Source organism: Oculina patagonica, chromosome 6 (genome assembly GCF_052425735.1).
Source record: "Oculina patagonica isolate OP01 chromosome 6, crgOcupat, whole genome shotgun sequence".
NCBI classification, from domain to species: Eukaryota; Metazoa; Cnidaria; class Anthozoa; order Scleractinia; family Oculinidae; genus Oculina; species Oculina patagonica.
The window spans coordinates 24,161,091-24,188,914 of record NC_135763.1 but is presented as its reverse complement, the minus strand read 5'-3'; the positions used below and the strand labels follow the sequence as shown (position 1 = coordinate 24,188,914).

Sequence of the window (27,824 nt, the reverse complement as noted above, 5' to 3'; positions counted from 1 at the left end):
TTTCCTTGTAACTTGAAACACAACCAATGTTGTAGTGCCAGTTACCAAAAGCTTATATTTACCTGTAAAATCCCATTTTTGCAAAAAAAAGTAGAACTATCTTCTTCTTTTTGCAACGTTGCGAGACAAGTTGCTGCAAAGTGACATTCTTATGCTATATCGTAATTGCTTGTTAGAGCCCTAGTCCTTCAAGCTCGCGGAAGACTTTCAATGCGACAAAGGTAATTTCTATCGTGTGACAACCAATCTATAGATCCCTCTATATAACTGTCTCTTTCGTTTATACATTGTAGTGTTCCATTCTAACTCATAAGTATTTTGCTTAAGTGTTTTACGGGATTCAGCCTTGTTAAGTTAAACTTGATCTCTGCTCGATCGGGCCAAACAGGCAACATCAGAATGATCTGCACAAAATGTTGCAGCGAGTGTCCACGCCATCGTTTGAAAAAATGACGTGCCCGGGCCTTTATCTTGACTGCAGTTACTCCAGTTACACCCCGACTCCCCTCTTAATGATAGAAATGAACCGTTCAAACACCCCCTCCTCCCTATTGGAGGCGGAAATATTGGTGTCCAACCACGCCCTACATGTACAAGGTGGCATATCACAAGCCTTCCTCTTCGCAATGGCCACATCCTTAAACGGCTTGATCATTCATTCCCTAGGGTGGCCTTGTGAAGGGTCGATAATTTAACAGTAAGACAAGAAAACAATGTCCCGTGTAAAATCACTTTACTTAAGCTCCAAGATTTACTTTCTGATTCAGAATAAAAGTCGTTTATATTCAGTATTGTTACAATTCATTTTTATCAAGAACTATACATCCATTTGAGTTCCATTGATTAGAAGATCACATATACAAGCGACCAATTTTATATTATTAAGAGTTACGTATATTTGTCATCTGTATAATAAATTAAAGTTACACCTGTAAAATTCGCGAACAACAAATGTGACCAGGAACAGTGGACAGCCTTTTGTAACCGTCCCTTTGGAATGTCACGCAACACTCGATTCCGAGAATTGCGTGACCAGCCAAATGAACGGATAAAATTCTGGTTAACTTTTTCACAAGAATGCAGGATTCACATTTGGTCACATTTGTTTCAAACTGCACTAAATCTCGACGCCATCGTAGAGGAGTGATCATTAGTTAAACTTGACTAAAAATATGTAACTTTTCTTAGAAATTGTGGGAAACGACATTCAAGACAATTGATGGATTGCAAGCACTCGCACGAGTGTCTGTCATGTTCAAGGCATGTTCGGCAATGCCATTACCTCTTGAACGAGAAGTACAAGAAAACGAATATAATTAATCAAAAATAAATCAAAACTATTTTGGAGCGTTTACCAAGCCACCATTGGAAAAATATACTTCCAGACCGGAAGAAAATCCAACAAATCAATTTAAAAAATATACTTTTGAAAGATTCGATAGTCACTGTTGCTCTTCTGAGGAAAGAGCGGTGAAATTATACACGGATTATGACGTAGCACTTCCCAGACCTGCAGAGTGGTTCTGTTTGGTTGAAATAAATAGAATTCAAGTAGGAACCAATCAGAAGCACTAATCATACCTGACTAATGCTACGTCATAAGCAAGGAATTTTCAAGCAAGTTATAAAACTAAAAAGTCGCCAAAGGGCGTTTGTTAAAAAAAGCGAAACTGAAGTCCCTAAAACACGGCTTTTGCGTGCAATAAATAACTTGGGATTGATCACAACGAAACCTGCGTTGATAAACTTGAATAGTCTCACTTTGTTAGCATTTTATATCAAAGAACGTACGTTGGATCAACTGTATATATAAAAATCACCGTTTTCATCAAAGCATGTTGCATCTGAAGTTAATTGTGTTTCGCTCTCTTTCCTTTAGTGTAACCTTCCCATCGCACTGCTGTTGTTTTTAGAATGGGGTCCGGGTCGATATTTGAAAGAAAATATAACAGACTAACGTGTAACGTGTGATAATCCCAGCGAGCCAAATTTGGCGCGGCACGCATAGTCACGTGACGCAAGTCATAAAAGCTGCCCGAGCCACTGTCATAGAGGGGCAGCAGCACTTTCAACGAGCGCATGCCCTGGTCGAACAGCTCCGCTGCCTCGGTGCCATGCTGCGAACCCGCTGTAAGCTTCAAGTCGTAAAGTCCTAGCAGCGAGTAGATAAAGCCGTTAAGAACGAACAGTGAAGGCGAAGTGGGGTATTCTTCGTACCAAGGATATTGGTTCATGAAGGTGGTCAAAACGCCTTTGTCTTTTGACTTGATTTTAAAGAGCTTAGTCGCCCTAAGTGCAGCTCTTAAATAAACCTGGTTTTTCGTGTATAAATAGGCTCTGGTTAGCAGGGAGATGCCTTGTCCCTGAGCCATGGCTGAGTACCAATCGGGCATCAGGGTGACGCCGTCAATCACTTTACGCTTCACCGTGATTGGCCAATTGCCTTGCGCGTTCTGATGACGTAATAACCAGTTTGCCGCGGCCATGAAAGTGTGCGCATGAGCGGAATGCGCCAATGAAATGTTATCAATGGAGCCTTTCCCATGAAGGGTGATGCTCTGTATTTCGGTGAGAGATATCTTCCCTCTTTTCCCGTTCTTTTTCTCAGGAGATTTCAGCCCTTTCCTCAAATCCGTGTCTAAATCCCGCACAATCCTTCTCCAACCATTCCAATGTCCCACACCGTAATAGATATCCGATTCCGTCGACGAAATGAGATCATTGTTGGTAGTGTAATGTACCGTGTAGAAATCTGAATTGTCTGTTTCAATGACAATGGACACACGTACCTCGCCGCGAAGGAGAAGGTCGAATGCTACAATGAAATCCTTGGTTGAACTGTCCACGCTAAGAGAAACCCCTTCTCCTGATAACCCTAAAAGAGAAAATCTGCATCAGAATATCATAAAATTGTAAGACCTTGGCTTATGGTAGTTCTGAAGGCTTTTATTGCTGCGCTTATCTTCGGAAGGACTTACTTTAGAAGGGGGCTAAGTATTGGAAGGAATAATGCGTTTCTTAAATGGTTCGGCTTATATATCTGGTAGAGATTTTGTGTCTGAAAAGGTTAAGGTGTAGATTAGAACACTTTGATGAAAAACTTTCTCAAGAGGTCTCATAACATATTAACAACACAAAACACAAATCAAGGTCTACAATCGAAAAAAACACCATAATCATAATTTTGAAAACAAAGTTACCATTTACAATGCAAATCAGGAGGGGGCTAAATAATTGGAAGAAATTATAGCGTCCTTTAGAGCTTAATCGTATTATCACGGGGGGCTTTTCGTGTCTGAGATTTTAAGGGCTTATTATTAGCAGAATTCGGAACTAATTTGGGAAATATCTGTAATCCAAGCAAACGCGTTTTGGGATTTAAAAGAAACAGAATAGCTTAACAGTGGAGCTTAACGCTAAACGTGTCTCATTGTTATCTAAATTTGGTTAATCCTTACAGTGTTAACTAGTTTATGATATAAAACATTTTCTGCATTTAGTTAAATGCTGAGTTAACGGCGAATAATCGAGAATAGGGCGTTTTCCATTAGTCAAATTGTCCGGCCGGTCCAGCGGTTTTGAATGTAAAGTGCTCCTTTACCATGAGAGTTTTATATCAAAAAATCCAGCACAAGAGTGTATATTATTTATGTATTGACTGATTTTACAGGACAAATCTCATTAACAATGGAACTCTGTTCTTGAATATACCGGTCTGGTCGGACAGTTCTTACTACAGTTGTAATGGTAAGCGTCCTAAGTAGGCACTTCACAATCTGTAACACCATTACGATGATTTCTTTCACTCATCTTCAATTTTCTCTCGGAATAAAAACCTCGTTGATCTTTTTTTAGCAGTGGGGACAAATGCCAAAAACCACAAGTTTATTAATAAACATTTAAACAAAAATAATCCTAACATATACTCACAATGTCAACAGAGAGCACTGCTTGTCAAACGCAGTGAAACTGAAACTCGTGCGAAATCGATGCTTTAATGGGTAAAAAGCGACAAAAACGTTCACAGGAGATTGAAGGGCTAATCCTCTTCTTAACCCCCCGGTTAGTTCACAAAACACAGCCGTTTATCAAGAGCAAAGGCGAAAATCTACCATTACCGGTAAATATAAAAGACCCTTGAACGTATAACGATATTTTGCAGTTTGCAAAATTTTTGTGGCTGAAAAAATTGCAAGCCGCAAAGGCGATTTGTACTAAACATACCCCTTGCATAACTATTTTTTAGTGTTTGTGTGTGTGTTTTTTTTTAAATTTACACAAAAACTAAGTAAATTCGCTAACTATGCTCTGCAACAAATTTATACAGACTGCACAAAAAAAATCACGAGTAATATGGATTGTACAACGGGCCACGACATAATTTTCTAACACTAACCCCAAAAGCAAAACAATTATGGCTTCAAAAAGCACCTCAGCATATTTACTACGAATACCAAACTTCTGAACTTTAAGTCCAAATATTTACAGCGAAATTACGTGTGGCATCTGGCATGCGACGGAACAACTGTTTCGAGCTTCATTTGGAAAGTGCAAAAGTAAACATACATACATACATACATACAAATTTTATTAACCCATCCCTAAACACTACAATCACTCATTTGAAAATTAAAGTTCTTCGCCACTCTCTTTTTAGAGGCCGATGTTACATAGCGTATAGTTCCGTGAAAGTTTTCGCGCGCGTTATTCTACTGCGCAACACCCACGAAAAAGGTCGGCTCCTTTCAGGCGAAGCCTCTTCGTATATTGACCACTTTTGGGAGTGTCCCCTACCCCCTTGGGTGCGCTTTTCAGCTCGTGCAACATGAGTTGTGGCTGCACCATGACCTTGCCAGATGTCCCGACCTCGTGTGAACAGTACAGGATTTTTCTGTCTGCTTCATGTCCCTGATATGTCCCTTTGTTTGTACGGCTTGTTGCTGTTAAAAAGTGTAATTCCAAGAGAAATTTGAAATAGAAAATAAAATCCATAAGATAAACGACAATTATATTCATTTCACGCTCAAATTTACGCAAGAAATCTTATCGTTTTCTTGATTTGGAAAAATCTAATTTACATTTACTTTCATGTAAATTAGATTTTTCCAATCGATGATGTTTAGTAATACTTTCTTGGCTTAGACAGCAAAATCGCTAGAAAAATCTAATCGTTTCTTTTCTCTTTATGTTAGGTGACCTTTGTCACGCGTAAATTCCTAAATTAGAACATAAACATCTGGTTGCAATTCGTTGTTTAAATAAAATGTCGGCGGAATAATACCCGGCTTAAACAGGTCAAAGAATAAACTACACGCACAGAGGCCGACTTTAAACGAGGAAATTCCAAATACCAAGAATTCCTCGTAAATGAGTCGAGAATTATTGTACAAAGAACAACAGACTAGGACACGCAACGAAGTATGCGAGTGTCGGGGTGATCTGAAGTGATTTCCGACATATGTGATAACAAGATAACGTGTTAATGCTAAATTGAAGCAGTTGTTAATTGATCTGGCGCCTTGGCCAGAGATAGTGAAGATTAAAGAACGTGACCAAACTGCAAACACTTCACTGTTTACACAAGTTTTCTGCACCGTGACGAGATCCTAAATGAACAAAGTCCATTTTGACACAAACTCTTACCATGCAAACACGATTAAAAGCCTTCCAGAAGCAAATGTGTTATTTCTCCTTATTGGTTTCTTATACATTTCTTAGAATTTGTTGGTATATAAAGAAAACTTTGCATAGTTAATAGTTTTCTTTGTTCTGATAATTCTGCTGAGCCCCGGGAGCCCAAGGCCTCCCTCCTTTTGGAGCCCAGACAAAAGTGTTATTCACGGCCTAAGGGAAATACAGCCCTGGCGCCAATAAAATATAGGAGATATCTGTGGTTACCCCTAAGCATGTAATATTATTTGCCAACAAAAGAGACGCCTGCAGTGACACAAATACCGTGGAAAAAATAAAATCCCTTTTCCCCACTTAGGACTTGAAAGGAATGCCTGCCTCAGTTCTGCGGATTACTGATCAATGTACGACGGCTGGCCCGCTTAGATTAGCCACTGCTACCTGTGGGCCAGTCCACTGATTATGAAGAGTGAAAAACTTGATTCAGAGTATGGGTTTCTTACAATTAAACCATTAATTTAGACTATGTGCAGTCACCCTCTTTTCCTCATCACTTTCTTCTTGTTCTTAATGGTCAGTGGATAAGATTTCAAGAATTATAGTCACCTTTGGGATATCATCACCACAGAACAAAATGTACTATCATGACAACTTAATGGATGAGATAAATATGGTGAAATATACTAGTATCTTACACTAACTGTTGCATTGAGAGCTAGAAAGGGCATACCTAATACATACAGATTTACTGAAAAACTTTTCGTTTCTTTTTCTTTTTTACTTTTTAAACTGATTTTTATTTTTGTTTTCTATCTAAATCCAACTTCTATCAAAAATATAACTTTGTACATATTACTTGCAATTAGTAGTTCAATGTCTTTTAAATTTGTGCATCATACTTTGCTTTTATATATCAGTTTGGAAAAAGCCATTTTTAATGTGGCTTGAAGGGTGGGGGGAAAATTGAAACTCTTAATAATTTTCTTAAGACCGTTTTTTAATAACATAAAATTTTATTTTAAAAAATAATTTAATGTTTGAGTTATTAATTTTCAAATTGGACATGTTTATAGCAGTTCTACTACCTTAACAAGCCAAAACCATATGCCTTCAGCTTTCCAACATTTCTACTCCAAGTTACAAAAATTGGGCGCAACAAAAGAATTTTACATCATCTAGCTTATCCTGTCTATTCACCACATTAAAAGATCCAGGATGCACAAAACTCCTAACAGAGTAAAATTTGTAAAATGCACCTATCAATGCTAGTTTGCAAGGGGGGACTGGGGAAGCCAGGCATAGGATCGGAGGGGCATTTGAACTTAGCTGAGGTTTTCATTCTGTTCAAACACCCCCACCACAGGGCATTTGTGGGTGGTTAAAAAGTTCACTATACCAATAAAATTTTGCTAGAAAGTCCACTAAAATGGTCCAAAGTTCACACTTCAGGCAGACAATTACTGTCAAATCCTTTTCTCAGCTTCCCCCACCCCCCACAGGCTTTACATTGATAGGTGCATAACATCAGTCTGCAGGGGATGTTGAACTATTTGGCAATAACAAAGTGCAAACTCTGCAACATTCCTCTCTTGCCACTATCATGAAAGCTTAACATGAAAATTATCTGTATACAACAAGCAGATTGAAATTTAATTGTATTGTTATTGTAATTATGTGTGAAAATTCTCTTAGCTTAAAGGAATCCAAAACAACACCCAAAGCAGTATTCAGAGGAAGGGAATTGATTTTTTCATCCTGTTCTAGTGAACTATTGACATGAGATTATAAATGATTCTGTACAATTCTTTACCAATTCCTAAAATACTTTTTGATTAATCACTCCTAGATTGTCATTCACAATGTTTAGGAAATTGGAAATTAAGGAAAATTAAGTAACACAACAACATGCTAACAAATACTTTTTAAAAGTTCTTTCAGCTAATAGAGCTATCAATTTCTTTTGAACACTGCCGTTCTTATAGAATGGACATAGTCATTTAAGTTCACGAACGGCTGGACACTTCTCAAACTCATTAATAATTCATCAAGTTAAAACAAAGAAAATTATAACCCTGACGGTGGTTTGGAAACCCGATCTTAATTAGCATAGATTTTTAGATTTTATTTCTCCTTTTTCCGAGTTGTTTCGTTGGGATATATCAAACACTGAGACAGTGTTCATCGGCCACACCTCGATCAAAATATCCTGCGCGTCGTATTTTCAACTCTCTTCTCGGTGTTTGGATCTGCCTCTCGTGTTTGATATATTACTTCATAAATTTTGGATAAAACCCAACTTTTAGTGTTATAACTATATAAATTAAAAGTTTATTTTACAATGATTGTCTGTCTATATACAGTGGGAAAGATGATCACTTTCTTTACAAACGACTTGATCATTGTGAAAAAATTCTACCTGCTTTAATTCCTTGCTAGACTAGGGTGTTGACAACTGTTAGGGTGAGGGCTCAAAGGCCAAATTATTTTAGACATTTTAAACTTATTTTTAGCAAGTTGTGAACAAATTAAGTCTTAATAGTGAAATCAAACACAAATATCAGATACAAGCCTTATCTTTTCAGAATAAAGAGTGTATTTATCAGAGGATGGAGGTTGTATCACATTTTACTTCATAACCATTCCAGTTGTTGCAAGAGAATTCTGTGAGATGAGAGAATTTGCCCTTTTTTGTGGTCTCCCTTTCACTAATTCAACTATCTGATGAAATGCAGTCATCATTCATTCACCTCATAAGGGATAAATTCTGGAAGCATTTTCTTGTTTTAACCAGCAAATTCAATAATTTAATTTGGGAGATAACCCTTAGCTATCTCTAATATGCAGAATAATTATTCCTCGTCAAGGCCGCAACTAACAAATAGTTTTTCTTCTGGGCTCCTGACTTTAATTGTAAGCATTCTCTGAATGCAGTAGATTTAACCTGACCTAAAACTTATATGTGGGCCATTTTTTTAAAAAAAATTCTTTCTTGCTCACGTTAATTGGGGTGACTGGGGGGATTCTCTTGGTAATTTTACCCTTTGGGAGGTTTATTTTACCACTGTTTTGTGGGATGATTTAAAGGATTTCTTGTTAACAATAAAAAATTAATCCTTTAATGATAATAGTTATAGTAGAGGTTTTATTATAATGCTTTTTATTAAAACAATATAATTGAATGGCTCAGTGGAAAAAGAGCAGTAGTGATTTTTGGCCAAAATTGAACAATGCCAAAACAACTCCTTCCAAATTTTGCATGTGGGTTTGTTTACGCATGCTAGATATTGTCCTGTTCTTATTTTCGCTGGTTTTTGCTTCATTTTCGAATAAATACCCATAACATATGCAAAAAAAAAAAAAAAACTTTTTTCCAGTCAGCGTCTTTAGTCGGAGTTTCTTTGTTTTAATTCAGCAAAGAAACTCAACAATTCAAAATTTATATCCTTAGCATTTGCTCTAAGAGTTTAATAATGCCTTATCTTAAGAACTTTATTAGTTTACTTGATTAGTCACAGAATTTTAATAATGGGCAGCAACAGTAATATTTCTTTTCCAATATAGATATAACATGTTTTTTCTTTATTGCTCTTCCATTTTCTTAAATAATTAAAAAGCAGTATTTTACTATCACTGCCATTTTATTAATTTTCTTTATGGGAACTAAAAATTTTAAAAAATCTAATAAAGTCTTAAATCATAACAAATTATATCTATATTTGGTAGTAACATGAAGTATTACAAAGTAAATTAAAAATCAAAGTAACCCCACATGTTCATTGACATTAGAAACCAGAACTTTGCATTCCCAGGCCAATAATGATTTGTGTTATTATTCATCAGGCTATTACTTTTTTTATTGAATTACCAGTCATAATAATGTTTAAAATAATAGACTCTTTACTTTTTAACATCCTCTCACATAAACACCAATTTGTGATACATAAAAAAAAATTGAAATGAAAAGAAATGTAACTTACAGTATCAGTTGTAAAGAACATCTCAGTGATAAGATTTTTTGTAACATTGATTACATTTGAGAAATTGAAATAGGTGACCTTTGGTTGCTTGGAATTTAACACGCCCTTGATACATATCTTCACAGGAAATTGTCCTTCTGCCTGTGTGGCCTAATGTTGCCACAATTTTTCACCACCGTGTTATTTTGTTTTATCAGAAAATCAGTTAAAAGCTTCTAGATGTTGTTAGGAAGTAAAGCCTCAATTCATTAGTCAAGAATGTTTTCCAACATCTGCAAACAGGGACGCAGACTAGCTATACAAAACTGTTTTGCCATAATGAAAACAAAATATTGTTATTATAAATATAACTTTGTCTCGTTTTACACAATTAATGTATCATGGTTTTATTATTACAACACACAGTGTTGTATTCATAAGTTGAAGTGTTCACTTTAACTCCAATCAAATTATGCACAATTGAATCACCAAGTTGAACAGGAGAAACCAAGCAAAACGAATATTAACCTACATTGTAAATACACATCCGAAGCTTACAGTAGTATTGTTATGTTGTTTGAATGATATAATTTTCCTTTAACAACACTTTCCCATAAACTCTATGGTTTTTGTTCTGATTCTATGCCAAAATCCCTAATTTCAACAGAGATCAATATCATGTCATTATTAAAATGTGTTTCTCATTAGGTTGTGTTGAACATAACTATTTCCTCAAACTTTGTGATGAACATCAATGGAAGATTTTTATCCTTAGAATTAACAGACTTCTTCCAGTTAGGGTTAAAAATCGGTGTTTGCATAAACTCAACAAAATTGTATTTTCACATGTAGAAAACAAAACCTCCTGAAATGTTAATTACAAATATTTTTTCTTCTAGGTCATAAAGGTTGAACAGAGACAAAGAGTGTTGGCAAAACAAAAAGATGTAAAGCATCACATTATCTCTGCGTGAGGCAAATATCTATGCTGTTTAATATTTAATACACACTTTATACAAAGCATAGTTTGAATATATGACCCTCTCTACATGGGGCCAGAATTCCTGGAGAGCATGTATATTAAATATACTGAATACAAAGATGGGTTGAACGACTTTCTAAAACAACATCTTGCTCTTGGCAATTTTGTTGATTTAGTTCAAGTCAAGTGTTATTTGATAACATCGAGTCAAAAATGTATCAAACGATTCACTGACCAAAAAAAAAAACATTAGTTTATCAAGTGGGAATCTCAAATCTGGAGACTGAGATAGTAGCAGTGCATAGTTTGCTTTTAATTAATTCAGAAGTTTCTGTTGGTGAAAACTTGTGATTTTTGTCAGCATTTAGATCCAAAACAAGCACAATAACACTCAACTTTAGGAATTAGGTGATTTTATTTATGTGTGGTACTCAAAAGAGGTTCCGAGAGAATTAATTTTGCAGACACCTCCCACAAGGCCCAAATCGGTTTTGAAGAGAAAAAATAGTAAGTCATTTATCGCGATTTGCGGTGGGTATGACATTTTGTACATTCTTTGAAACAAATTATTCAACAATCTTGTACAGCCAGCCAATAGATGAAACTTTCTTGTAAATGATTAAAACCACATTAACCAAGGAAGGAAAAGCAATATTTTTCGTATTCTCGTTGGCACATTTTTTTCAGCTTTCCAACCTCAATTATGCACAAGTTATCACGTGAGGAAATCACACAGCAGATGGCTAGATAAAGCTCGCTTATCTTGAACTAGAACTTTGGAATTTGTTTACATAGGCATCGCGACCACGTATTTGTTAACGAACAATTTTCTTTATAAACTTCTCTGATTAGATAGTCTAAAACGAATGAAAAGGGTCTTTCACACATTATTTCAACTCGTTTAGGTGTTGATATTTCATCTTTTAAAAGTCTTAAGAAATTGAAATCCGATTGAAGCGAAAGACAAGGGTTTCAAGTTTTGATAATGTTTACGTTGCTATCTGTCGGTGCGTTCACAAAAATTGTACCGGATATTTTAATGCGCTTGCAGAGAAATTAAAAAACAAACAGATTACACACCGAAAGGAAATGGCTACTTTCGTCCTAAAATCAAAGTTCTCAGGTTGCGACTAAAAGGGAAAAAACCAAAATCTCAAGTGTTGCTAATTTGCATCTAGGAGCGGATACAATGGACTACAAATGGTTTTAAATTAAAGTCACGCAGCGCTAAAATGTCACTTAAAAATCCAACAAACTGTTTCCACGCAGAAAGCGCACAGAATAGCGAGCAAAGATAAATTAAAAGCTTACCTGAAGTAGAAAACTGGAATACTCTTGAATTTCTTTCTTTATCAAACACATTGGCTATCTGTGCGCTCTTAGGAGCGACCCAATTCCAGTTGACATCTGAGACAGATTCCGCATCTTCGAAGATTTTCTCCTTGCTTTCTGAATCTCCCTCGATTTGCAGCATATTGTAGTGCGACAGGCCGTATTGTGCGATTTGAATCGGATAAAAATGTCCTTTTGTATTCCACTGCGATGAAACGGGCACTTCTTCGATTCCGCTAATGCATTTAACTCGAGTGCGACCTTCGACATGATAAGTTTCAAACCAAAGAAACGGATTTTTTGTCTCGTAAACAGTTCCCGGTTTCGCTGAATGAACTTCCGAGTACGAATGCCGCCAATCCAAAATAGTCCTTCCATCTACCTCCTGAAGTTCGCCATAAATATCAAAATACTCCTTTACGAAAGAAAAAGGCACGAACGCTTCGTTTCCGACAAGTCGCCCCTCTAATTTCTTTTCGCCGTTGACCACTACGTCAATTCGCTCGTCGTTTGGGCAAACGTAAACTTTTTGGTCTGCGGGTTTATTTAATTCCGTCTTTACGCTTTGCTCGTCTTCTTCTTCATTGCTTGTTTTAGCAATTACTTTAGAGCAATCTGCAACAGTCTGTGGCACACCTCTTATCTCTTCGAGTTTCTTTGTGGGAACATGCGAAGGGATTTCACATCCATTCCAAAACACGTACAAAGTTGTGACGAACGTAAAACTGCAGGCCAAAAACAGCTTTAGCGAAGGTTTGTGAAGACAAAATGGTCCTAAACGCATTATCGAAACGCCTCATCGGAAGATCTTCCACGTATTCAGCTTCATTAAACTTGAAATCCTGTTTATCAACATTAGGTCCACATGTTTCTCTCATATAAATATTTCGCCCACTGCCGCCATTTTGGTTTTATGAGTCTAGTTCCAGTCTCCCTCAAGCACGTGATAATTTGTTGTACATCATCTCAAATTTCTCAGTTGATACAATCTTTTTATCCTCGTTGAAAGCAAAATGTTATCATTCTAGACACTAAATACTTTCTTTCGTGCTCTGCGCCTTGATTGTGCGGCCTTATCTTGGCTGCTGTTTATTTATTCTTCTTTATTCTTCAGGAAGAAGGGCGGCAAGCTAACATAAATATTATTGCTACACCATTCAAAACTGCCGAACAAGTCTTACTATTGTTCATTGTTTAAAACTATGGCAGAAAGTTTGGTAGTCAAAAAGTCTACGTAAAATATAATCTTTTTCGCACTGTTCGGTAAACTCTGGTGAAATTCTCCTTTCAGGGGTAGAGAAGTGAGACGAAAGTGACCCTTTCAGGGAGGGAGGGGGGTAACTCGGGAGCCTGTTCGCAGGCTAGCGGAAGAGAAGCATTTGACTTTGGGGGTGGGTGCACGGGTGTGTCAGTGTTCAAACTCGAGCAAAAATTTTATTCAATGAATACTGTCATTTCCACTCTTTTTTGCGTTCCACTGTTTATACGCACTTAACCAATTAAAGGTTAAAATATTTAGAACTTCTTGTTCAGGAAAATTCGGCCCGAACAATGAGATTTTTTAAAGAGGATTTTGGTTCATTCTAAAAGGTTCTTAATTAGACCGGGTCAGGAGATAATTGCAATATGTCTATCGTTAACCAAAGCTCCTTACTGACCTTCCTACCTACATTTTCACTCAGACAGAAATTTACGGAAAGTGCAGGAAAGTTCAGAACAATAACTTCTTTTTAACATATCAGGCATTAAAAAAATTATCTCTGTTGACATTGAGGATGATTTTTGACACCATAATTGTTTACCGGTAGCCGTTTAACGAAAGCTTCCAGCATATCTAGCGTTATTAGTCTTAAGTATGGTCTTAAACGGTTTAGAGTGGCCGACATCACAAAATTGACACTTGCTAAAAAGATAAAGAGGATGAGCGCACATGAGAACTGAAGAATAGTTCCCATTAATTAGTTCTGCGCCAAGCTGTCATTTATAGCTTCTTAGCCGGGATAAAAATCCCCTTTTCTTGATGGATTCAGCTCTTTCCATACTCAGCTTTATCGACTCCGTGACCTGTATCGTGCCTTCTGCGTTGAGATTAGTGGTTGCTGTAAATTTGTTATGTCTCTGTGGCTTCAAAGGACACGAAGGTTTTTTTAAAATTGAAGACCTGAGAGGGGAGGGGGTGGGGTTCCGCCTTTGGAAAACACATGGAAACTGCTCATAAGTCTACAATTACAGTTGAAAATTCGAGCTTACTTTTATCCCTTTCAATCTTTCAATTGAACTTTTTTAAACATGTTTAACAATAATAAATAGAAATAACACTAGAAATTTGCAATGGCATATCCACAGAGTGGCTCTTCATCCACTATTTCCAGACCGAATTGATAATTTAGTGTTGGTTTTCACTTTGGCGTAAACAATTTTCCAACGCCAAATTTGATAAAATCTCCAAATCACTAACAATCAAAGACATCCATAAATTAGGCGGTGACTAAATCCTCTTTAGAAAGCATAAACACTGAATTTGGCGTTCGATAAAAATAGTGGTAGTCTACTCATGCCGGTCGCGAGAGTCGGGTTCTGTTATCGGTAAAAACCAACAATGTAAATATTTATGCACGCGAGGGATATTATTTTTGCACTGGTATAGCATGTTGCTACCCTTCTACAACAACAACGACGACACGAAAAGGTTAATTAAAGAGCAGTTTTAATCACTTTTGATACAAAATACCCGTTTTATAGGAAAATGTAAATAAGCTTTACGCAGAGGATTATTTGCGACAAAGGTCTCCGTCGGAAAAAAAAAAGAGAGGTTTACTAAACTAGCACTGTCTGACTAAATGCGTCGAGTTTTGCAGAAAAAGAAGTTTAACATGATGTATCCGGAGTTTACAATTTTCGCCAGGTGGAAATACTTCCTGATTTACGTATAGGATGAAGAGTTTACCCCGGCGGACAGACAATAACTAATCGACCTTGATACGGCAGGCAATCTCTCTCGCGGGGCTCTGCGTTTTGTTCTTGAAGTTTTATTTGTCAGTTTTATTAAAACCTAATGTATTTTAGCTGCTTCTATGTATTATATTTAGTCGGCACGATTCTTTATAACGAATGCAACTCGCCCCAACATATGCTGCCGTTGTCAGCCGTTACTGGCCAAGAATAACATTTTCCAACGCAAAAGATAAACAATAAAAAAATGAAATTAAATAAAGCACGTTCTCCAATCTTTGTATCGATTAGTAACCCTCCTTTCATTTCGATTATCACATCTTTTGTGGATTTTCGTCCTTCCAAAAGTACCATTTTAAATTCTCGTTAAACTTAAAAGTAATTTTCTAAGTTCTAAAAAAAGTATTAAATAAATCGTGACATGCTCCATGAATTCTTGCGTACATGGTATTACAGATCATAATATCAGTGAACCCGAAAGCTTAAAAGGCAAAGCTCGAGTTTCAGGCCGTGATCCAAGCGAAGAAAAATAGAAATTTAGACGTGTGACCTTGGAAAGTAACTGATAATGAGCTTTGTGGGCAGATACTCAACGGCCATTTCCGTAATTTGTTTTACCACCGGGATTTAATAGTTCTGTGGGCGAAATTCACGGATGTTCTCGATATTCTGTGAGTATACCCAGTTATAATAACAACAAAACAAAACGAAAAATGTAAACAAAGCTCATAATTTGGACAAAAGATTGATTTATTCGAGGTCTAGTTTTGAGTGTGGTTTAACGTCCCCCTTAGCCAGACTTGAGACTGATAATACGGGCCATATGCAAGCGCAAATCTGCAATCGCATACCAGAGATGATAAAGAACCGTGCATCAAATACAACGCCAATGATTTACACTGCTTTGGTCGCTGGCTCACAGACTGACTTTATGTGCGGTTAGGTACAGTTAATACCCAAACGTTCCGCCTTACGATAATCTTGCTTTTGACTTTAGTCCCGGGGACTTTAGTCAGTCTTTTTCTTAATGAAAAACTCTCGTTATTCAATCAGATTTTTTAGCGGCCCCTTTGTGATCCATTTTGTTGCCTGCTTGACGCCAAGGATCTAGTGCACTTGTATCCGTAAATATCACACCTGAAGATAGTTATTGATAGTTGTAGTTTTTTGTTTGTTGCTGATCTTGTTTTCCCGTAGATACCGTCAGTCCCAGACCCCGCGATTCTTACTCGCGACCGAATTTTCCAACATGGCGGTGACGCTCGGGCGCTGACGCAAATAACTCAAATTCAAAATTGTTTTTCTATCCACCAGCGCCTTCTTGAAGGTCGTTTTCTTATTCATAGTCTCCGCGCGGAATATCTTCCTCCACCCTCTTACGAATACTGCAGTAATAATAGCTCACGATGAAAGCAGACGACACAAGAAGTGCGGAGCCAAGAGACACACAAATGAATACCACGTATGTGTGAGGGAAATGGAATCCAGTCGTGTATGCTGTATTACTTTCTTTTATGATCTCGCAGTTTGTGGTCTCTGGTGAGGATTCATTACAATGCAAATTCAGCTTGTTTGGTTCCAGTTCTCCCTTGACTGCCGTTTGAGTGAAACTGGGACTAGAGAAACAAAATAAAATAAAACAAAAGAATCAGAATTCGAATCTGAGGGGGGAAAAGCTTTTCTGGGCCGGTTTTTTAAAATTAAAGTAAAAATATGCACTTATCATGTTTGGAGAAGTCTTTCCTGTTCGTTTTTTGTTTCCCTCAAACGCGATTAAACGACAACAGTAATTTGATTGGCCAACAGAGGTGAACCTTCCCCACCTTGATGAGATGAAAGACCATTGCAGATAGCCTTAAGCATTTTTGGCAGTGTAACAGGAGCCCATTTATACACTTAACATAGTCGCAATGTGAGAATTAAGTGTCTTAATCAAAGTGTTTCATTATTTTTGGTTAAAACTTAGGAATCGGGCTTGCCACACATTTTCCCGCCAAACACAAAATTCCCCTGCCTGTAAACGGCCCTCTCCCTCTCTCTGAAATATGTCTCGAGGCTTTGCGGGCGCCCAAAAGTCAAATATACCTTTGCCATGTAGTGCTGGCTGAGGTCATTGTGTTGTGTTCATGGACAAGACACCGCTTTACTCTCACAGTACTTCCCTCCGCCCTGGTGTGTAAATGGGTATTAGCAATTTTTTCGGGTAACCAGAAAAATGCTTTTGGGTAGCTTGAGTTCAGACTTTGCCTTAATTGTATCTTACCTATCATTATACTGGTCGTGATAATGTAATCCACTAGTAGCCACTACCCCTCTGTCAGTAGACTTCTGTTCCTGAGGAGCTTTATTCACCTCAACTGCTGAATCAGATGTGGACATGAAAAACACAAAGTCTTTGGAAGAATTACGATGACGAGAATTAAGAATCATTCCCATCTTGTTTCCAGTAGCGTTGAGCAGTTCAAGCTCTTTTATCAAATAATTTCTTTGCTTGGAGCTCAATCCATGTTTATGATGTGTTCTGTTGGCAACTGATGGCTTGGAATCCTTTTTGTCATTTTGGTCAAGTTTATGATGGTTCTTTGCTTCGTCATCTGAAAAGTAAAGGAAACAATGGTTGTAAAAATATATGATTGATTAATTGATACCAATCCCTGGTTGATTGATGGATGGATGGATGGATTGGTTGGTTAGTTGGTTGGTTGGTCGATTGATTGATTAACATTTACAAACAAATTCCAGAAATTTCGGTTGGAATGTAAATGGTAAGTTTATTTTGGTTTGCACAAACAGAAAACTTGTAAAATCCAAGTTCAATTCCTCCCGGGTTCCGACAAAATATTTTTCTATTTTCTTTTATTCACACTTCCGGGCTTTCCCCCGTTTTAACCTCATAATCCCGGCTATTCAGCTCAGTTCCAGGCTCTCCAAGTAAATTCTGATAAATGGAACACGCCAAATCTCATTCGTAATCTAATTCGGGTTTTTGCTTACTGTCCGGTTTCCCCATGTAAAGGAGTGTGTTACACTCATAAAAACAACTAGCGAGAATTTCAAATGTGCTAGAATGTAAGTCTCTGTATGTTTGCTTTAGGGAGATCTGGCCTTAAGGTAATTGCCTATCGCCCATTAAGAAGGAAGTGACTGTACAGTCTTAGTATGTCGAAAACGTTCACTACTTTCTCATTTGGGCTTCTCAAAGTCACTTTAATAGCAAAAAATCTGTTGCCAGCAACATGCCTTTCTAAAATTTAAGAAGAAAATTTAATTCTCGTGAAATATTACTTGACATTGCATTTCCAATAGAAACACAGTAATTTCTGACATGTTGTTTATAGTGGTCATGCACTTAGCTTCGAGATACATAGTTTGCAGGCTTGCCATTGAAACAGAGGAAACAAATATTCTAAATGAACATTACATAACATAAATAAAAATCCCAACTGGCAGGAGGCAGACCAGTTGGCTATATACAAAGCCTGATCGGGGATTTGAACTCGGGACAACCGAAAACAAATCCAGCTAGTGGCAGGGTGGAGGTTTTGAAATCTGGACCTCTTGTCTGCCAGCCAGACAAGATGGCAGCCAAAAAACAGATAATTATGCACTTGCACTTCAATAATATATAATAAGAAACTCTAACACAACTTTACTATGTTATGTACTGAAATTCATGACACAAAACACAAGATATACCATGTTGTTTGTGGATTGTGGAATGTTGCCGTATATCAGTAGAAAACATTCTAGGTGAACCCTTGCATTTTGGTCGATACAAATTTGGCTCCTCAGATGTCCATCTTGATGAAATCAATTGACTATCGACACACCGTCCTCGTCCATTACACTTCTTCTCACTGCAGGTCTCCAGCTGACGCCTCAGAGATTCAAAGTAAGGTCCAAGTTTTGTTCTAATGTATTCATTGAGCTCTCTGCATACATCAGGGGAAGTGTTTTCATCACGCCTGTTACCCCACATGACCACACCCGCTGCACCCATATCGGCTGCCTGGCCGATTGTATTGTGCAGATCAACCTGAAACGACAGTCAGTACAAGGTAAAAATCAGTACAAAGTGGAGATACTGTAGAAGTGCGTTAAGTTTGACAGTGAGAATGAAAGAATTACAGGGATGGATCCAGGATTTTGTGAAATGCGAATTGTACAGATAAGTTTTTAAGGCCCCATAGGGGTTCTATGAGAGGCAGGCTTCTCCTGAATGCTATTAAGAATGAAGTTATAATAGTTTTAGGAATCTCTCAGATGGTTCTTGGTTTACGCTCCTCTCAAAGTAAAACTCCTCTTATTTTCTGCAGACCAATCTGTACAGCTGAATCTCTTCTTCAGCCTTTATAACATTATAAATTATTCAGCCTGTATTATTAAGCCTTTATTATCCAGCCTTTATAAATCATAAATTATTCAGCCTTTACAAATTAATTTATCAATTATTGATATTTGGTAATCTCTGCGTTAAAGGACCCTAGTCAGCCACAGCTTTTTTTTGGTTTACATACAAGAATTTTGGCATTAAATTTTACCTGGAGCTTGTCAAAACGAAATAGTTCACTGTGTAAGGTCAAACTCATTAATAATTCATAAAGAAAATACATAAGAAATTAATGTTAAATGAGTGTCTTTATATCTGATAAAGACATGGCTAAACTTTACGTCCAATTTTCTAGGCCAAAATAACCCCAAATCTAAATCTAACTTGATTTGACAAAAGGTGTCTCCCGAAATTTGACATGACACCGTAGTTCTGAAGCCCTATTTCTGTAACGAACGCTGAATGAGGGCTAATTTTAGCTCAAGTTTAACGTAAGGTACTCTAGTTTATGTGTTTTTTAACCAAAAAGACTGCATATACGGCATTTTGTTTAAATCAAGAATTCTATCAATTTAATTAAGAGTGTTTACAACTTGAAATGTGAGTCAAAATTAATACCAAGATAGACATAAGAAAACACTCGGCGGAGAGCTGAACTGTAGCTTTCTTAAAGCATGCACGTCTCAAATAAACTGAACTAAAGCATTCTACATCGACATTCAATTCAACTTTAAGCAAATCAGGTGAAATATCTGAGGAAGCGGGCATGTGTTATCTCAATTGTCAACTTCATTGTCGCGACCGGAAATGCACAAGATCGCATCGCCTCCCACTAGCGAATCACAGAGAACTATGAACTATGAGTGTTAGCTAGGCGGAGAACGCCTAAAATTGAGGAAAAAAGAAAACTATGTACTCACATCAGCGCTTGAAGCGATTCCTTGGCTATCCACTCCGACATGTTTCTTTTAGAAATAACCGACAATGTCCCGGATGTATTTGAATGTCGTCGAGCGCGTAATGCCCGCTTCCCAAACTTCAACAGTAAAAAACTAAGTCTTTAGCCACGGTAAAGTTCAAGCCAAATATCGTTATGACCGCCTTCAAATCAGCCCGTATAGTCTAGTTCCGAGTCCTAATTGATGTGGCTAAAGACCTTTGCTGTCTAAAGCAAGCTCAACATTATCTGTACCTGGCAAAACGAGCTGACCGGTTATCTGTGTTAAACCGCTCGGTTTGAGGTACGATAACAGCCGACGCACAACTTGCAAATCGTAAGACTTTCACCTTCACGGGACTTAATGATGTCCTCCGGCAAACTTCCTTTAGACAGCAGAATGGAAAGCTATAGATCACAACTGTTCTACTAGTTAGCGCGCGCAACTAACATTCAAATGATAGAGAGGGGTTGGAGTTAGAGACTGGGCTAGACTAACCACAAGTTAATCTAGAGGGAGGGAGACGGGGGGGGGGGGGAGAGAGAGGGAGGAAGAAAAAAAAGTAAGATTGAATTCACTACATTAGACAGGGCGACATTTCATTGGAAGAAAGCCGAACAATTCTCCGTATCCTCAAAAAAAAAAAAAAAAAAAAAAATGAAACCCCATACATTTCTTAACAGCCCGATAGCCACCTTTTATCAAATCAAGTTAGAAATATTAGTGTAAGAATGAGTTGATCTACATCAGAAGATTTTTAAGCCGTTCAATAAATTTGCAGTTCGTGTTTTATCAAGTATAAAACACTCGGCTGCGCCTCGTGTTTTAAACTTGATAAAACACTGCTGCTCATTTATTAAACATTACTTCCAGCAACACAACCTACAGCAATGCAATAAGATTTTGCTTCACCATACAATTTTCATAATCTTGATACCATCAATAATGGCAGAGGCTGACTAGGGTCCTTTAATAACTGGAGACATAGTTCTGCTCCTTTGGTTTTGGTATAAAAGAGATTTCATTGTATTACTTAAGAGGCCGTCTTTCTGAAAAACACCCACTCAAATTCGCGTCAAAAAATAATTTTGTCTGAAACTCTGGCAACTAGAAGACTTTACTAAAGCTAAAACTAAAACCGATTTGGTTTGATTCAAAATGATTTTCCACCCGCGTTAGGAGCCATTAAATATTTTGCCCCTTCGGGCCCACGTAACGTCTGAAAAATTAGAAAAATAGGCATTTTTTGAGACGTTGTCAAATATTTCATTCGCATCTAACACCGACAATTTTTATATCAATTTGCCCATAAACATGTCTAGTTTTCTAAGAAGGTAACAAGTTTTCCTTTGATTCATCATAACTTTTGAAATACTGAAAACGTACATGTGATTTTGGATATTTTAGCAGATAAAGGATTACACTTTTCGGCTGTGATTTAAATCCTTGGTTTCGTATTTCCAGATAAATAAAGGAAAGACTTACTACTTTCTTAGAAAACTAGAAATGTTTATGAGCAAATTGATATAAAAATTGTTGGTGTTCGATGCAAATGAAATATTTGACGCAAATTTGAGTGGGTGTTTTTCAGAAAGACGGCCTCTTAACACACAAAAAAATCAGTGATTTCTTACATCAGTGAGGTAGGCAAACTCTAGTGGCTTTCCTTCATACAAATGTCGAAAATAAGGAAACACAGGTATTCTTTGCTCTTTCTCCTTTGAAACCAAAGTTGCTAGTCTGAATGCTTCTTCTAGTCGGCCATAGGCATACGCTTTATTCCATGCCTGCTGGTCGTACATGTAAACAGATGGGTAGAGTGCCATACTGCTTGAAAACAACCATTTTAATTTGTTGTTCAGTTCCTGGTGCTGAGAACAAAATAGCAAATTAGTCCTCAATAACTCAATATTCCCACCAACTCAAACCTTTTTCAGTTTTCCTCCAGACAATTTTCTCACTAATTTTTGATAACTTGAAGAACCCTAAAACTCAAATCTTTTTCGATTCCCCTTTAAGGTTGAAGTTATCAGGATTCATCTATAGTTTATTATAGTTCAGAATTTTTAAAATGGTATGTGTAGGCTAAAGCCAATACCATGTGAGGCAGCGCAACTTTTAACCCTTGTCAAGAGCCACCTGATAGTGACAATATTCAACATTTTTATGCCTTGTGCTTTAGTCTCATAGAAAACATGAGCTGACAGTCTCTTGAATTGTTGGGGGGAGGGCAGTGGGTCTGAACATTTTGCCCTGTACCTTTTATTCCCAGTTCTGGCCCCTTTTTATAGTCGTTCCCTCCTCTTAAAGCTTTTTCTTCTACAAAATATTACCCATTTGCAATGTTGCAAAATGTTTCCAAATTTCTCGACATTCCTGCCACCTTGAGAATCCAAAGAGAGTTCCTGTCCCCACTTCTCCTCGGTTTCCACCCCTATCCCCCCACAACATATGGGTCATCACAAAGTGAGAGGCAGTGAGGCCAATGATCCATTCCGGCTAGCCTAAATAGCACTTTGGTTAGCCTAAATGGCACTCTGGTTATTAGCCTACAGTTAGCTTAGGTAAATTATGGTTATTTGGAGTAGGGATTTCTGGTTCGCATCCCTTGCATGCCTCACTGTCTTGCCTCACTGCCTTGCCTCGCTTGCCTTATATGCCTCGCTGCCTCGCACATTTTTAAGACTCCAACAGGCAACATACTTATTGTCCAGCATAACTTGATGGTGCATATATCCTGATTGCTCAATAACTATATTGCTTTTTGAACCGGTATATACATATAGTAAGCCACATTAAATTGTAGTCACTTCAAATAATTAATCTATCATGCATTTCTGTGCTTTATTTCTGCAATAAATCACTGGGATATTGGAAGAACAAAAAATAACAAAGTTTATTAGAATCTTAGAAAAAGCTTCTTGTGTTCTTCCAATATCCAAGTGGCTTTGTAAGGTATTTGAGTGACTCATAGAAATGCATTAGGGGAATAATCGCTTCAATAAGCTTCAATGTGTCACATGTACCCTATTCAAGCATGCAAAGTTATTACACATCAAAATAATATCCATTCAGCTTACCTCATGGGAGCAGCGGTAATTTGTTTCGCTTGTTCCAAAACAATCAGGAAATCCATAGAAGCCCCATAATCCTTTGGGTCTCAACTGTCTTGCTAACTTTATAGAACTTTCCATAAATACACGAGCAGATTGTTCAAACTCTTTTTTTGCTTCTTTGATTACTTCTTCCATTGACCACTCAGGATGTTTTCCTTGGACCAGTTCAACTGATCTGCTTTGGTAAATTCTTTTAGAGTCAAAATTCCTTCCCCATGTAGGTCGCCAGCCTTCCCAGTCAATAATTGCTAAACCATTGAAATCTGGGTCTGGAATTTTTTTAATAATGTCCTGTTTCATTTTCTTTAGATGTGCAGCTAAATTTACAAGCTGAAAATTAACAAAAAATGTCTTTAAATGACATAATCTAGAGTTTAAAATATTGTTTTAGATTTCAAGTCGGGAAATTGATAGTTACTTGAGGTAATGTACACAAATAACTTCAATTGACTGAACTGTCATATAGTAAACATGGGTAATATAAAAAAATTAAATTCTGTAATATAATAACTTCAAAACCAGAAGACCAAATTGTTTGTTATATTTCTAAATTAACAGAACAGTTTCAGACTGAAAAGAGTGAAGTTAAATATCAATTAATGACCTGAAACGGGGTAGATACGGTGAGATATTTGTTTGTTTACCTGGGGCATTCCGCCATTATAGCTATTTGTTCCCTGCTCGTTCGTGAAATACGGATAGAGTCCCAGCTGTGCATTATAAAATACTGTAACGTATTTTCCATCCCAGGTTTGCTTCGGATTCTCCAGAATGTCAAAATCTCTCAAGTTTATGTTGATGCTGTAGTTGACATAACATCCACCCGTCGGGGCGTTCCATATCGCTACAAACGGTCGATCCTCGATCGCGGGGAAGTCCTCGCATTTACAAAAGGAGTTCTTAATGTCCAAAGCATTAACTAGAAGAGATATACCAGCGACTAAAAGATGAAGCTGCAATAAACGAGCTAATAGGGTCGTAAAAGGACCCTGAACATAAGACATAGTTTTTCATGTTGTTTCTGAGCTGTTGTGAGGAGCGATGGATCGCATGACTAAGTTCGTTTATAGCTCATGATGTAAGAATTCGAAATATAACACAAACAGATTAAATGTAGCTCTTGAGGAATCGAGGAGATGTTGCTGAGACCCAAAATAGCGAACACTCATCGTGTAGTCGAATGCTTTGTCTTCAAATGGCGATCCTGCAAAAAAGATAAGAAGCGTGAATAACGTATTATTATAGTGGATCATAAGCTACCATAAGCTTAGCGAATTAAAAAGCCCTAAAATGTCAGATCATTCAAGGATTGTTTGTAAACAAGATCTTCCTTGAAGTGCATATCTCTCCGAGGGAATCATGGACTATAGCATCACAGTTTTGAATTAATTTGAGAAAGGAAATATTAAAGCATGGTCCACAAATGGCACATTTAAAGCCCTTCTTGCTAATACTCCTTCCGTCCGCCATCTTGTTTTGCTCTGGGTTCCAGCCTTCCACACTATGGTGTGAGATACATGACATATCCCCTCAATTCGCGATAGTCCGCTGACCACACAGAAGCTTTCTAAATTTTAAGATTTTTTGAAAAATTTAGTGGGTTCTTTTTTCACCTCTAAAATTTCTTTGAATCTTCGACAACGTAAAAGCGTGCGTCTTTGCAAAGAAAACACACAATGAATATAAATTTAGGGGTTTTGCCGTGGTACAAGTTGAAAAAAATCTCCCCTTAGTCCGTACAAAGAATTCATCCATGCATAACACAGAAACTTCTGGTTTGAACCCAACACCAGCCCACATCAGGATGAAGAATAGTTTGTGTGCAAAGACACTGGTAAATGTGCGAAAAGGTAAAAAAGTGCATTCTTTAAATTTCATGGGGAGTTGGTTTGTTTACTCGCCAAATGGCGGGTAAATTACCTGCGCTATTATCCGCCAATTTGTTTTTGTTTTGAAAATTTTGAAACCAGTTTATTATTTTGACTATTTTTCCTCTGTTTCAGATTACGATTATGAATCGCATGACACAAAGGGAAACATTAAATCAAATTGGTTTAAAACTGCAAGCCGGAAACAAAAGAAAATCATACAACATATATACCAAACAAGGGGAGAACCGTTGTCTCATGACAGATATCAAATACCTTGTTCATAAATTGTCATGATTTACGTTCCAAGAAGGGGGTGGCGTTCCAGAGGGGGCCTTATTAAAGGGGGAGGGGGTTTTACAAAGAGGAAGGTCTTAATAGAACGTTAATGGTATGTTAAGCTTGGTTGAACTGAAAACTCTGAGTAGTTTGTGTTGCTTACTGATTGATATCTTTGATATCGTTTGCACAAAACTTCTTTAGTGTACAGACATAAAAAGGTAAAAGGTAATGTTATTGGGTACTGGTCAGTGAACTTTGCCATTCAGCGATCTTTACACCGTGCAACCACGCACCACGTTTACAAGACGTACACCTTAGTGCTCTTCCGCTTAGCCGTGGGTTTAGCGTGCAGCCCTCATCTGTGCTCAACCTAACTAAGGTCTCTTTCGATAGGCCCAAGGGCAGGTTAGTGGTGTAAGAGTTAATTGAACCTCATTACAAACCCAAGCCGAAAAAATCAGAAGTACTCATGCAGATCAAGAGAAAAGTCAATCGGTCTCCAAATGTTATCATATATAAAGTATGGTTCTGCCTAACTGCGGCGTGTGGCACCCAAACGAACGCAAACTTGGACTGTTCCACATGGCGTTTTCAAATGTTGGACAAAGTTTTGACTTGACTAAAACTTTCCTTCAAGTTCCAACAGGGTGGTAAAATGGCTATAACTTTAAACTACACATTTTGCCAACCTTTAACCTAGGTTTTGAGGAAAAAGTCACCAAACGGTGATTACATAAAAAAAAAATGATTTTACTGCGTAGCACTCAGAAAATGATGCTGATGGAGATCCGAAACTCCTGACTGTTTCAATTCAGCCCTCCACACCCCGAGGGAGACTCCTTTCACAAGTAATACCGCGACAAAGCTCCCTTAGAAGTATTTATAAAATATTTTTAATTTAAATATCAAATAAATACACAACAACCATTTTCCTTCTCTCTTTTATTGTCTGTTATAGACATATTTGTTCCTATGAAATTATTTGAACATTATATCAACTGTACAGCATATATTACAGAAGCCGAGTTGCCATGGTTACCTAAACTTAGCCAGTAAATAAAACAACCACTGACCAAAGAGCTTGAGGACGCCTGCTATGTGAGTAAACCAAGCAATAGTGATGACATCAATTTACTCAAAATGTATAAATTTGAAACTAGGTGAACGAGAAAGTTAGAAATTCTTTTACGAACGTATATGTTAACAACGAACTTAGACACCTTTACAACACGGGCACATTTGTAATCCTTGCAAAATTTCAAAGAATGTACTTTCTCTTTCAAACTTAAATAAACTAAACTATATTTTAAATTAAATTCATACATTTTTTAAAAATTTCTTTCACATCTTTGAACGTTTGAGCCTATGGAATGGCATGGTTTCCTTACAAATTAACAGCAATATTATCATAAATTTGGATTTAACGGAACATTAATCTATTTATTAATTATTATATTAATCATTTTCAAAGCGAGAACAATTGTGATTGCGTGACATATTTGAGGTCGCGTGACAATTTCATTTGAACATATCTTAGAGCCTAGAGTAAAATTATTTACTTTCTTAATGTAATTACTTAATGTAAATACTTGTAACATTATGCTTAATAATTAAATATACCTCTTAGCTGCTTCAATTCCGATTGCGTAACAAAAGCAAAAACATTTTAAGGTATAGCAGTGTGGTCAGGCGTTCTTCGAAAGATAATATTCCTACAATTTCAATAACTCTTACAATAGAACGTAGAATAACATTTCTTGAAGCAATTCATATAAAAAAAAATTGGGAATAATACTAATAACAATGGAAAAACTGGATTCAACATATAACCCCATTAATAAAATCTAAATAATGAAAATAACACTAACCTTGCTATCTAATCCTAAAGCAGATATTTTGCGTTTTTTCCAGCAAAAAGTGAGGTAATAAATTAACGTAAATCCGTTGTTATACTAGGCAATTTTCCGTACAACTTGTCTCACAATGGAGCAACAAAATCGCGAGACAACTTGCACAAAACACTGCCTAGTATAACATCATCCTAAAGGTTCAGTCACCCGGTATCCAATCCATGGTAAAAAAAACAAAATGCCTGAAATACTCCTTCAATTAAGGGAACACTGCGAGTTCTAGCAACATATTCAAAAAATTTTGATAAAAGAATGTTGCAACAATATTTTTGTTAAACTGGTTTATGCTAACATTTATTCTCTTATGATTAACTGAGCCCAGTATTAACCTATTCTCGGTCTGTCAGGTTGTTAGGAAACAAGTCGCAATGCTTACGCCTGGTTAAGCGAGGAACCTTCGTTGAAACAAATGATTTTCTTTTTAAGCCGCGCGATTATGCTTAGGATACGGAGCAAACGTCTTTTTGAAATGCTACAGGAACAATTTCTTTTTTCCGAGAAAAAAAGATTTGCTCCGCCGGATAAGT

General features: G+C 37.1%; 2 protein-coding genes across 3 annotated transcripts in view; both read right to left on the bottom strand.

Moving 5' to 3' along the window:
• Nucleotides 1-716: 716 nt before the first annotated feature.
• Nucleotides 717-12,810, bottom strand: LOC144656111 (D-glucuronyl C5-epimerase-like). Its single transcript, XM_078516336.1, has 2 exons — nucleotides 11,881-12,810; nucleotides 717-2,875 (listed from the first exon to the last, which is right to left on the bottom strand). Exons 1-2 carry the CDS (start codon nucleotides 12,683-12,685, stop codon nucleotides 1,851-1,853), a joined length of 1,830 nt encoding a protein of 609 aa, XP_078372462.1. The 5' UTR covers nucleotides 12,686-12,810; the 3' UTR covers nucleotides 717-1,850.
• A 1,781-nt stretch (nucleotides 12,811-14,591) lies between these two features.
• The window catches only part of LOC144656325 (hyaluronidase-1-like), a 17,034-nt gene continuing 3,801 nt past the window's right edge, over nucleotides 14,592-27,824 (bottom strand). The window contains exons 1-6 of one of the 2 annotated variants that reach the window (XM_078516555.1): nucleotides 23,882-24,716; nucleotides 23,202-23,567; nucleotides 21,756-21,992; nucleotides 18,550-18,889; nucleotides 17,117-17,447; nucleotides 14,592-16,469 (exon numbers count right to left, since the gene is read on the bottom strand). In XM_078516555.1, coding sequence (XP_078372681.1) covers nucleotides 16,190-16,469; nucleotides 17,117-17,447; nucleotides 18,550-18,889; nucleotides 21,756-21,992; nucleotides 23,202-23,567; nucleotides 23,882-24,241 — 1,914 coding nt within the window. In that variant the 5' untranslated portion in view covers nucleotides 24,242-24,716 and the 3' untranslated portion in view covers nucleotides 14,592-16,189. Of the gene's footprint in view, nucleotides 16,470-17,116; nucleotides 17,448-18,549; nucleotides 18,890-21,755; nucleotides 21,993-23,201; nucleotides 23,568-23,881; nucleotides 24,717-27,824 lie in introns of those variants that run through there. The other variant, XM_078516556.1, reaches the window with a different exon arrangement.

Bases quoted from the DNA above. Each gene is read 5' to 3' on its own strand.
- LOC144656111 (XM_078516336.1), bottom strand. From the start codon at position 12,685: ATGCGTTTAGGACCATTTTGTCTTCACAAACCTTCGCTAAAGCTGTTT. The intron at 2,876-11,880 runs GTAAGCTTTTAA...TTTCTCTTTTAG, and splicing joins ATTCCAGTTTTCTACTTCAG to GGTTATCAGGAGAAGGGGTT.